The sequence below is a fragment of the Gymnogyps californianus genome, chromosome Z (assembly GCF_018139145.2).
Source record: "Gymnogyps californianus isolate 813 chromosome Z, ASM1813914v2, whole genome shotgun sequence".
Taxonomy (NCBI): domain Eukaryota; kingdom Metazoa; phylum Chordata; class Aves; order Accipitriformes; family Cathartidae; genus Gymnogyps; species Gymnogyps californianus.
The window spans coordinates 55,682,767-55,695,525 of record NC_059500.1 but is presented as its reverse complement, the minus strand read 5'-3'; the positions used below and the strand labels follow the sequence as shown (position 1 = coordinate 55,695,525).

Sequence of the window (12,759 nt, the reverse complement as noted above, 5' to 3'; positions counted from 1 at the left end):
AATCACTTATGCTTTTGAAGTTTGGAAGGCAACACACGTCTTATCTCACAGAAGGAATCAGTACTAGATTAATATAAAAAGGGGTAGGAGGGAACAATTCCCGGTATTTGAAATATCATACTAATTATGTAGCATAAACCATATTCCTTATGGAGGTAAGCATGTGACAAAACAATGTCCTTCCAGGACTCACAAATATTTGTAGAACTATTCTTGCAGAAGACAATTCTTCCATTTTTTCCACCCTGTGCACAGCTATAAGACCAAACTGAAACTGTAAATCAGTTTTAATATTCCATGGCAGGTTTATATCCCAGGAGTCCGGGTTCTTTCCTGATGGTTACTCCTGTTACAATAGCCCTATGTATCTGTTCTCCACTTCTCACCTCTTCAGAGATTTATAGGCACAGAAGGCTAATGACATTATAAATCTAAATATTTTGGTTTTGTGATTCAGTTGTTCTTGGCTAGAAAGCAAACACAGCCTTCTTTGCTTGGGCTTCAGCAGGTAACACTGATGCACAGTTGTGTTAAAAAGACGTTTTCAGGCAAACACCTGGCTTGCATCCATGACTCCTTTGGCCCCCAAGGGGAGTGGGGAGATGATTTGGATGAGTGAGGAAGGAAGAGAAACATTTGGAGGTTTGCTCCTCTTCTGCTTTGCCGGCCCTCTACCTGGGTTTTGTGAAGCCCATCCTACTATGTGGATGCAAGCCTTGCTCTTTGTAATTATTTTTTCCTTTGTCATTTTTCTTGTGACTATGAAGTGGTGTACACCAACAGGGGATGATGCACTGTTGGAACAGCGGGGCAGGTATGCCACATTTTCAAGGGTTGGCAAGGGAGACAGGGGAGCTTGAAGGTTTCTCCTGTGCAGCAGAGGACAGCAAGGTGCCTTACCAACACTGGGACTCAACCTCGCGTTCATCAGCATCACTGGCTGAAACAGTTAGCCCAGATCTATTGGGATGTATTTTTGGAAAGGAGGGCTATGGTGGTCTGAAACTGAGCTGCTCTCCTGCTGTGTTTGGTAGATCACATCGTATGGCTTTCTCCCAGGCTGCGAGGAGCTTGCGATTGGTATCTACTGTTTGCCATAACTTACATTATTTTGCCAGGCCTGAGTTAGTCTGATTTGGAAAGTATCTTTAAATTGAACCCTCTTCATTTGTCACAAATTTGCCTGGAGCCAATAAGTGTGCACACAGTAGAAAGTGAATGAAATAAATGCTTCAGGGAATGATGAAGGGCAGTTCTCAAGTAGACAAATAGTGCAAGAACAAAAAAATGCACAGGGAATCAGGTGCTTGGAAAGAATAAATTCATACTGGTTTGGACTTGCCTTGTTTGCATCTGGTTTTCAAATGTAAGTAAACAGGACTGAGATGCCTCTCATTTCAAGCCCAACAGTAAAGAATGACTGTTGACACCTCATCGCTCTTCCCAGTGATACCTGAGAGAGCAGGAGGCTAACTTTACTATGAGGAAATGAGTGTCTTTCAGGGGAGAGCATTTTCTGTGGCTGAGCCAACTAAGCCCCTGTCACTGGTTCAGTGGTTTGCTTTCAATGTAAGGCAAGTACTTTCTTCCTCAGTTAGATTTCTTGACATGGCACATTGGTTAAAGTGGTGTTGCCGGAGGATGGTTTGGGAAATCCATCAGTGCAATGCAACTAAGGCTGCCACTTGCTTCTGACTTGCTTGATGGTGGACCTGCTGGTCACGCTCAGAGCCACAGTGCACCCACAGGCTGACTTGTGACAGCAATTTGCCCAGGTAGCCACTGTTTTTAGAGTAGTTTCTACCCAGAGATGGCAGCACTTTTGACAACAGCAGCAGCCCCCACCATGGTTTCTGCACTGCTCTTCCTTGCTGCTGGTGCGGCAGTTAGCAGAATAAGCTAATGACTATATCCCTTCCTACCCATGCCCTGCTTCCTGCCAGCCATAGTTTGATTTCCCCTGGGACCTGTGAGTCAGAAACTGGGATGGAGGCAAAACAGACTAGCCTCTTAGTTTTGAGCTTCCGTGGTTAGCGGCCTTGAGGTGGTGCACATACAAGATGTCCCACCACAGAACTGCCAGATCTAGAGCTATTCCCAGAAAGTGAGAGCAGCTGAAAAGGAGATTTATTATCAGCGTCAAATAAGGGAGTTGTCAAGAATATAAAGCAGATTTTGTGAATTTTGATAAAGGGGCATATTGCAGTCACTCTCAGGACAGTTGATTGTGCTTTTTTATTTTCCCCCAGGAATAGATTTCTCATGAGCAACATTAATCCTTTATTCAGGGTTAATTAATTTGCATGACTTTCTTATAGTCTGTATTTTATATTTTAAATGAACTTCTGTTTGAGCTGCAAGTTTTCAGTTCAGAGATTCTAGAAGTAAAAGTTTTAGACATTAAAAAGACTAGAGAGGGTTAGGAGGTGTGTTTTTTGAAAAGCGGTTTTTACTTTCAGCTCACAGAAATAATTTTTAGTTGTGGTTATATGATGTTCAGATATAAACTCTGTAGGTAACTCTTTTTTACCATGTGAAAGAAAACCTTTAATGGTGTAAAAAAAGGTAATGTGACCTTGAAAGACCCCCTCCTAACACCAAAAAGGCTATTCACTATATATATATATATATATGCACCTTTGGGTAGCAGGCTGGTGAGCATACTGAGCATTTTCTATGTGATACCAAAATGCTCTGGTTTTCGTAGCTATGAACAGTAGTCAGCATGTAGTTAGCAAACATACAGCAAAGGGAGAAGAACAAGAAAAGCCAGAGTCTCTTCTACAAGGTTAAGAAATGGTTCTGTGGTTTAGGAATTAACCCTTGAGTAGGAGGTGACAGTGGGACATCCAGACTAGTGCAGCCATCTGATCACCAGTACCAAGGTGGGAGCTGGCTGATTGTTTTGGCTATAATGCTAAACAATTAAAATTTTTACTACGTTTTTATTATTATGATAATCCTAGTATAATGCTAAGCAGCTAAGATTTTTCAGGTTCAGAGGAACATAACTGTTTGAGAGACTGTTTTCACTGTGGGTTGATCGAGTCAATGGAAAAGCCCAGTTAATGGAAAGACTTTTGATGCTTTTAATGGCATTTGCATTGTGGCTGTGATTGTTTTCAGTTTTTTTTCTATTGTCATGATGGCCCTACTTCTTCTAGAAAGAGCATGGTATTAAGACAGCAGATCCATTCTTAAAATGCCTTCTTTTACCAATGTTGTGTGGTAAATGTGGCATCGTAGCCCAGTGCCCTAGTGTTTGCATTCACAGTGCAACCAAAACACAGCAGCAGTCTGAACCATCTTTCTTCAACATTGCTGCTGCTTATGTTCATTGACTTAAGGTGGTGTCCTTAATTCACTTCTGTGAGGCTTACCACTACAAATATCTGAGCTGGAGCTTCTACATCTTGAAATAAAAACCTATTTATTACACGGTGTTGTAGCTTCAGCCTTTCTCTGTTATCATTATCAGGGAAGTTGCTATCCCCCATATTTTGATTACAACCCCCAACCCAAAGCACTGAGTATTTAGATGTCAGATTTAAAAGTCAGCTCCCCAGTTGGGGTATTGACACATAAATTTTAAAAAGTAATCTAAATACCTTATAAAAATATTTTACCATTTTTCTGCTCCTCATTTTTCTTTGAGATTAAATTTGCAGCTAACATTTTACACTGGAGATTTATTTCTTCAGTAAAATGTGCAGTAAATGGAATTCTTCTGTAACAGGAGAATCTTCTGCACCTGTAACTGTGGGGTTGGTAGCAGGGCCTGTCATCCCTCTCTGGCTGGGGCATTTCGGTTTGGACTGTAGTACCCCATACCCGACAGCCTCAGGTGCATCAGGAGTTAAATCCTGTTTGCTCCAGTCATAGCTGTAGCTGAGTAATAGCAAAAGAGATTGCCTTTCTTACAAGGCAGTATTTATTGGTTGTTTTTCCATAGCAGAAAAAGAGAGGAAGGTGTTAGCAGCCACGTCTACACTATCGAGTAGCGTGCTGGGCAGTTGTGCCATTGCTTGTACAAGCTGAGCTGGGTCATCCAGGCACTCCCGCCTGGCACTGCAGGAAGGGTGGCTGAGGCCAGCACCGGGGTATCGTCACGTGCAGCTTTGTGGCTTGATTCTGCTGTGGTGCGGTGGCTCTCCTTTTGGGAGATGAGCAGCCAACTGAGGCAGTCTGCGCTCCACACCTGCGGCGTGCTTCACGCTACCGCTGTGTGCTTTAAGTGCAAAGGGAAAAATGAAACACTCGATGCTCCTGCTGTGTCTGGCCAAGTACAGAAACACCTTTCTGTTTCTGTAAGTTTTCCCCTCTCAGTTCTTGGAATAAAATAAAATAAAAATCTGATAGGTTGATTGTTTGGGTTTGGGGCTTTTTTCCCCCCACCTTTGAAAATACTGGAGAGCTAGGCTGCATTGTTGGGAAGCTAGTAATTTCATGGCATCTTCTGCATATTGCTAGCCAAAAGAAAGCTGATCAAATGAGTGTGCTGCAAGGCTAAAGTCTATTTTCCAAGTTGTTTTGTTGTTGTTGTTGTTTTTAACTTACATTCAAATCCCAACATCTGAAAAGGAGAATGAAAGAAAAATTGCTAATTATTCCATTCTGCTTTTTCTTTTTAAACAAGTGCTCAGCCTCATCTGTTTTGGTTCTTTTCAGAAGGGGAGGCTGATACTCATTTATATAAGCTGAAGAACAGAAAAAGAACCCAAGTAGTATCGGGGGTGGGAGGAGAAGGGGAAAAGCATCAATTTGTAGTAAAGAATCACAAAATCAGAACTCTTTTTTTTTTTAATCCCCTCTTTTCCTGCCCCAGATAACCTTTCAAACTGAAGTTGAACATATAAAAATACTGATTCGACTCCATTTATGCCAGCTATTGCCTCTGTATTTTTCCTCTGCAGCATTCTTTATGAATTGTCTTATGCCATAACTCTGGAAGGAGACTCTGTTATTCATAACATTATTTCAATGGAAAAGAGTTCTTCAATAGCAGTCACATCCAAGATAAAAATGCCTTAGAGCAGATATCATAACCAGACGGGGAGAGAAGGCTTTAGATGCAATGTCTGTGTTTTTCAAGACACCTTAGACTTTTAGCTTCAGAAATACATCTTCAGTTGCTTCTCTTTGCTCTTCCTGGACCCTCCAAGGCGGCTCTACCATGAAGTTTTCCTAGCTTGTAGAACCAAAACTCTATGTCTGCCCACATTCTCACTGCTTTTCTCTCCCTCAGAAGTCTTGAAGTACGTCAACTAAATGTTCTATTTTTTTCCAGTTCTCCTGGTCTGGGAGCAGACATGATTAGTGTGGACTCGGGCAGGTCTGACTCAATATTTTAATATACTGATGTTGTTATGTAGTGCATTGGGTAGGATATAATTTAATAGAAGTTGGCAAGACTGGAATGTTTGGACAGAGCCAGTCCCAGCAGTGCAGGAGGCGAGAACTGAAGAGTGCATTTTTTAAATGCTGCTTGTGTCCTACCTGTGGTTATCCTGCAGCAGGGAGAGGGAAATGAAGTCTTTGCATACTTCTGGAGAAATGCATTAATAACGACAGTACCACAATGAGGCCTCTGTGCTTCACAGAGTGTATTACTTCACAGGTACTGGCCTAGAAGCATGATGTGTTTGTGTCTCATTGCATTTAAAGACATTTCAGAAGACGACAGGAGTGTTTGCAGCATTTTCACAGATAAAAGTGTATGTGTTTGTGCATCTATCTGCACATAAGTGTAACACAATGATGTGATTAATATTTGCCTGAGCTACTATAGAGACTGGTGAATAGTTCTTCTAATTTTAGCAGTGCCCATGATCAGCTGGCCAAGGATGAGACAAGACGCCTAACGAGTGTTTGTACTGCCTGATATTTGCTGCAATACTTCTATGTGTGTTGGGGTGAATGGGGTAGGAATCTTTTGCTCACTTGAGGTCTCTGGGCATGAAGGCTTGTCTTTCTGGCTGAAGGGCAAATAGATACAGCTTCGTCTGAGGTTAATCTGAGGTACCTGCCTGTGTACTACTTGATACTTGCCCACCAAAGCTAGGGAGTAAGGGCATCTGTGGTTCATCTAGGTCCTAAGGGCTGAAAGGAAGAAGGGCTGCACTCTTATCAGGTGTTTATTCATTTCCTTTTTACTAGATTTTTTTTTTTCTTTTGGAACCAACAAAACCATTTTTATTGCTTGAAAAGAGCCATCCATTTTGCTTTGTTCCATGCTTAACAGGCACACCCATTTTGGCCCTCTCTCTGAGACAGCAAAATGCACAAAGGCTTGGCACAGCTCCTGCATGCTGCATCAGTGTTGTGTTGTTGTTGGTAGATTGCATGCCTGATCCTTGTTTGTATCAAGAAACGTCTCCAGAGATCAACTCATAATACTGGGATTGTGTTGGTGGAGTGCTCACTGTGTTGTTTTAAGGAGAAGTAATAGGCAGTCAGCTCCGCATACAGTCTCAAGATTGTGGAGCAGCAGATATGAACTGTGTCCTGGTAGTGCTGCCAGCTTAACCTGAGGACCAAAGGGATTTCATTGTGAAGCCACTGAGCTACCTGCAGGTGTTGTGGAGAGGTTTAGTGAGGGATTCAGTGTCTGTGTGATTATTTTTTTATTATTATTTATTTTCGATAGGTTTCTGTTGAGCAATCTTAATACTATTCTACGAAGAAGAAAAAAATATATCTGATTCCAGTTTGGCTCTCATGACTTAACATGAGATTTGCATGTCTTTTTAGAAGTTTTATGAATATTTTTCCAAAGATGCATTAATTCCTAAGTCCTGGGACTTCGAAAGAGTCTGTTCCTCCCTCCCCCATCCAACACTTATGCATTGTGCCCAAGGACAGCTTAGAGGAGCTGCCTGACTTCACTGGTGTAGTGATGGGAGAATCGGAGATGTTGCTGGGTAGGAAGACAAGGACCAAGACAAGCAGAGGAAAAGAACTGGGAAAAATGGGAGAACAGGTAAAATTGATGGAGCTTGAGTTTATGGGCTGGGTGAAGTGACTAGAACCAAGCCCAGGATGAGGGGCAAGAGTATAACCAGATTTTGGGTTAGAATTGGTGGAGCAAGCAAATGGATGTAAGTAGAGAAAACGGGTGAGAAATCCAAAGAACGCAGAAAGAGACCAGAAGACTACAGGGGATGAGGGCTAGTGTGAGAGTGGGGACAAACCTAGGGTGCAGGCGGGAAAGAAGGGTGACCAACCTAGGGCGAGGAGCTGTGGGCTGTGGAAAGGAAAGTTGTCTGTCTGAGGGGAACAGAGCCAGGATGAGAATCTGGGAACAGACCATTGAATTTGGGGAGGAAGAGGAGTAATTCGGAGAGTATGCTCTGTCTCATTCTCTCCCTGTCAGTGGGACTCCTGTAGGTTTTTCCCTGCGTGACGTTGAGGCAGCCCCACTGGAAGGAGCTGTGTGTGCTTATGTGCTTAAAGTATGTGTGTATGCATGTATTTTTGCTTCCACTCTGGTATTTAGATGGCTATTTTGGGCGCATCTATAAGTAAATACCACAGCATACTGAGACTCTGGTCTTCCACCAGAAACATGTGGTCTAGGGGGGTTGTGTCTGCCCAACAGTCTGTCCACACTGCAGGACCGAGATACCAATGCACTCAGGTCAGCCCCACTTCTGTAGCTCTCACATGTGCCTGGCTGTGTCTGTGTCTCCATCCTGTTCTTTTCCCGTACCGGGGAAGGTGGGTTTTCCCTGAGCAGCATCCTCCTCCCGTCTACTGCTCGGGGTGCCCTGTGGTAACCAAAAGTGTAAAGGATCGCCATGAAAGCAGTTATACTGTCTGTAGACAAAGCTTTTCTTAAGCATGCCAAGGAAACTCGAAAAACAGGAGCTTCCCCCCCTTCTCCTAAAACTTTTCAGTACAACATTAAGTCACTTCCTGTAGTTGCAGTAAGTCGAGAGTTTCTCCCCCCCCCCCGCCCGAGGCTTATATTCCTTTAAGAGGACGCGGCTTCGAAACCTCGCCTTTTAGAACCGAAAGAGAGAGCGAAATTCGCTTCCAGCCACGGTAGCGGTCCGCTGCGCCCGGCGTGCGGGGCGGGCGTGGGCTGGGCGCACCCGGCGGCGGGGGTCGGGAGGGTGGGCCGCCGGGCGGGGGCAGCGGGCAGGGGCCCGCGGCCCGGAGGGCGGGCGGGCGGGCGGCCGCGCTGGCGGAGCTCGGCGGCGGGGCCGGTGTGCGCGGCCGGGCGGGGCTGCGCGGGTGCGGGCGGCTCTTCCTTACGGGGTGAAGAAGGAGCAAGGCGGGAGGGAGGCAGGGCTTCGGCGTGTGACACATGAAGCTGAGGCAGCCGTACGTGGCTGGAGGATTTGCAGTGTGGGGGCAGAGGCATGTGGCTAATTCAGGTAACTGGAAAGCTGGCTTTTATTATTCCTCCAGCTCATAACTCGCAACAGTTGTTTTTCGCTTTTCTCCCCCCCCCCCCCCTCCCCCCGCAGTGGGACAGGAGGAACAGGTTGTATAGCAGTGCTGCATATAAATACTCAGCCCAAGGAAGCCCAGCAGATCTGGTGAAGTCTTATTTAGATTGCTGTGGGGACAGGCGAGTCTTGTGGCTGGAGGGCAGGTGGGTTTTCCTCATGTGCGAGGCCACAGTCTCCCTCAGCCGTAGGATTCGGGACCGTGCTGGAAGGGGGTCCCGCTGCATGTCTTGGTGCTGGGGGCTTCATGCAGTTTAAAATGAAAGAGGCAGAGGCGCTGGTGGAAGTAGTGTGAGCTGAGGTGAGAGCAAACTGGTATTGCTGCTCTTGCGGCAGCAGTTCCCAAAGCCATAAAACAGCTGCAGATCTGTGTAAAGTCTAAGGGCATCAGTTGCATAAGGAGCGGGGTCGGAGTTCCCGTTGCCTGCTCGAATGCACCCTCTAGAGAAGTTGGTCCCCGGATGGTTCGTGCGGTACGTTGTAATCCTGTGGTCTTTACGTGACAGCATAGTGTGTGTGAAAGTTTGGTGTGACATGGGAAGACTGGAGGGATTCGGGGAAGGACTGCTTTGAGCTACTAGCTATGCCACTTCTGTGCCCCTTTGTTAACAGACGTCATCTGTGTGTATGCATGTGTACACATTTATGTGGGTATGCACTTCTCAGCATTTGAAAACCTACTGATTAACTTTTAAAAAGTTAATCGGGATTTAGTGTTGAGGGTCAGTCAGCGGAAAGCTGGTCTGCTTGCTGAGCTGCAGCAGCAGTTTCTGCCTCTGGCGTGCTGTGAGCACCCATCTTTCTGTGCTTGTGTTTCAGCACGTAGTTTACTGAGACATAGTTTCTTTCCCAATGCTGATTTTGTTTCTTCTTTTCCAGAAAAAGAGGAAGTTATTATAAATGGAGAAGATGAAAAAGAACGGAAAGACCCCTATTTTGTGGAAACACCTTATGGCTACCAGCTAGACTTGGATTTTCTGAAGTACGTGGATGATATACAAAAGGGGAATACCATTAAGAAACTAAACATCCAAAAGAAGAGGAAGGCTGTACCAGCCTCGGCGGGTACCAAGAACTCTGGTGGCCAGTGCAGTGGCTGGACCTCCACGGAGTCTCTCTCTTCATCAAACAGTGATGAGAACAAGCAATCTTGTTTGGCAGCGAGAAGTCAAGTAACCTCGTCCATCACTGCAAGACCCTCAGTTTCCTTTGAAGCGTCTCCTTCCTACCTAATCGTCCCCGAGAGTAAGCAGCTTCCTCCTCCCTCCCCCCAACCTCCTCGGCACAACCTCCATGTAACAAAAACCCTTATGGAAACGCGGAGGCGACTTGAGCAGGAGAGGATGATGCAGGTCACACCTGGAGATGTCCGCAGGCCCCGGCTTTCCAGCTTTGGAGGCATGGGCTCCACAAGCTCCCTCCCCTCTTTTGTGGGATCCAGCGGGTACGGTCACGTGTCTCAGCAGCTGCAGAATGGGTATCAGGGGAACAGCGACTACGGTGCCTGCTTCAGCTCCTCCTTGGGCAGTTCCATTCGTCACAGCCCCATGAGCTCGGGAATATCCACGCCGGTCACCAACGTGAGCCCAGTACATCTGCAGCACATCAGGGAGCAAATGGCAGTTGCCCTCAAGCGTCTCAAGGAACTTGAGGAGCAAGTGAAGACCATTCCCGTGCTGCAGGTCAAAATTTCAGTGTTACAGGAAGAGAAGAGGCACATGATGGCTGAACTCAAAAACCAGAGGAAAGCCACTCAAAATGACACATACGGTTTCAGAAAGCGATCCTACAGTGCGGGAAATGCAGAGCAGTGGGAACACTTGTCTCAGGTGAGAAGAGGTGGAGAACTGTATATAGATTGTGAGGAAGAGGTGGAGAGCGTGGAGCAGAGCTCTCAGAGGATAGAGGAGTTCAGGCAACTGACTGCTGAGATGCAAGCCCTGGAGAAAAAAATCCAGGATAGCAACTATGAAAGTCCAGCAAACCTTCGCGTGAACAGAGAAAGCCTGACAAAAGAAGCCCGATCTGTTGCTGTAGGTGCTGATGAGAACATGAACGATGTGGTTATATACAACAGATCTGCGAGGCAACACAAAGAAGTAGCAGTGGGGACAGAGAAAGAAACGAGAGAGTCTGGGGTTGGGGTGACGGAGGCCATGCTTGGCTTGTCTACCGAGATCGAGAAGGAGATAGAGCTTCAGCAGCAGACCATCGAAGCCCTTAAGGAGAAGATTTACAGACTAGAGGTTCAGTTAAAGGAAACGACCCATGACAGGGAAATGACCAAATTAAAACAGGAGCTGCAGGCGGCTGGGTCTAGGAAAAAAGTGGATAAAGCCGTGATGGCTCAGCCCCGTGTCGTCAGCAGGATGGTGGAGGCCATCATACAAACGAGAGACCAAATGGTGGGAGACCACGTGAACATCACTGATTCATCAGTGGGAAACCACCTGCAGACGAGCAGCGTCGGCATCTCCTGCAGACCTGCCATGCAGAGCGCGGCGGCGGGCCCCGAGCTGCTGATGAGCCGGTGGCTGGTAAGGGAGAGGGCAGAGGTGCGAGACCAGGGCACGGAGACGTCCGTTGAGCTGCGTGATAAGGCAGTGGGCGCAGAGACAAGCGTCTGTGAGACAGGCATCAACACGGAGGAGCCGGCAGGCGTGCCGAGCCCCTGCTGGGTGGTGCGGGCGGTCGGAGCGGTGAGGTCTGTGGGCTGCGGGGATTGCTCGGTGGATGTGATGGTTTGCACCCCCAAGGAGCGCGTGTCCCGCGAAACGGCCACAGAGGCTGTGCCCAGGGCAGAGGCGATGGTGATGGCCATGCCTTCTACGGCTAGCCAGCAAACCAGCACCACTTTGGAGATGGTGAGCCAGTGCACCAGCACGGAGATGGCCTCCCTGGCAGACTGCGGGACGAACACTGCTCTGAGCAGCTACGATAAACAGACCAACACGGAGAGTGTGGAGATGCGGAGCGTGGCAGTAGGAGATGGCCGGGTGAAGGACATACACGCGTCTGCTAAAACGCGTTCGGTTGGAGTGGGCACCTTGCTCTCTAGCCACCCTGGCTTTGAAAAGCCGTCTGCAGTAAAAACCAAAGACTGTGGTGTTGGGCAGATAAACGTTCATGAGAATTACCTGGTTGGTCTTAAAATGAGGAGCATTGCCTGCGGACCTCCTCCATTGCCGGTTGTGCCGGCTGGCACTAGGAGCATCGGTGTTGGTGAAGAATCTGTGTGTGAGCCAGTGAGTGGTCTGTTGGAAAGCCCTCTTCCTCCGCCTGAGCTGAGGACAGGTTTGGATCACTATATTGAGCGCGTTCAGAAGCTGCTGCAGGAACAGCAGATGCTGCTTGCTGAAAATTACAGTGAATTGGCAGAAGCCTTTGGGGAGCCCCACTCCCAGATTGGCTCTCTCAATTCGCAGCTCATCAGCACCCTCACCTCCATCAACTCCGTCATGAAATACGCCAGCACAGAGGAGCTGCAGAGCCTGGACCTTCAGAAGCAGTGCATGGAGAGAAGTGCTACATCAGGTAAGCCCAGTGTCCGGGCACGCGTTTGGTCCACCCCTTGCCAGAGCTCGCTTAGTCTGGAAGGAAGTGTGTAATCCTCCCTGATGAAACACAGAACATAACGTTGCTGGATGTGCCTATTGGGTGTTCTCTCCAGCCCACCACTGGTAACTGAAAAACCAGAGGTGGTTTTATCTCTCCCAGTCCAGCAGACTCTAAAGGGCCTGATGATGGTGACAGCTCTGACCATGCAAGAGAGGTATCTAAAAGTATGCAGGGTTTGACTGCCATGCAAGGTGTTGACTCCATTTTATAACTTTAAAAGTGTTCGAGGTTAATGCCTGTGGGTTTGGAATTTTGTCCCTTCTTTAAACTTGGCATGCAATTTTTAAAAACTACAGTGTCAGATTTGGCAGAGTTGAAAGTCACATTCAACGTCTGTATCAAACTGACTTGTTTCCACAGACGTTTCCCTGGATTTTGTAGTGTTTCTTCCATTGCCTTCGTTCCTTGTGCCTCTCAGCCAGAGAGCTGTGGGGTGCTTTCCCCATTCCAACAGGCCTGATGGCTTTGTAGTAGGCAACTCCAAAACACTTCACAGAAACCACATCTTGCATCTTCTCTGTTCCAATAACTGTTTGTCCTAATCCCTAATTACAGCCTCATGTTTGAAAGGCATAAGCTTTAATTACTGCTGGAGGTTTTGGTGACACTCAGGAAAGGCAAGAATTGAGATTTAAATACTCCTTGCATTTTATTTATTAACTTTAAAATCTACACAATTAATTTGAGG

The 12,759-nt window shown here is 46.8% G+C and overlaps 1 protein-coding gene across 1 annotated transcript in view; it reads left to right on the top strand.

The window, feature by feature from the left end:
• KANK1 (KN motif and ankyrin repeat domains 1) overlaps nt 1-12,759 on the top strand; it is a 130,668-nt gene that overhangs the window by 92,946 nt on the left and 24,963 nt on the right. Inside the window, exon 4 of the mRNA XM_050913404.1 lies at nt 9,333-11,987. Within this exon, the coding sequence (XP_050769361.1) occupies nt 9,333-11,987 (2,655 nt within the window). The remainder of the gene's footprint in view (nt 1-9,332; nt 11,988-12,759) is intronic.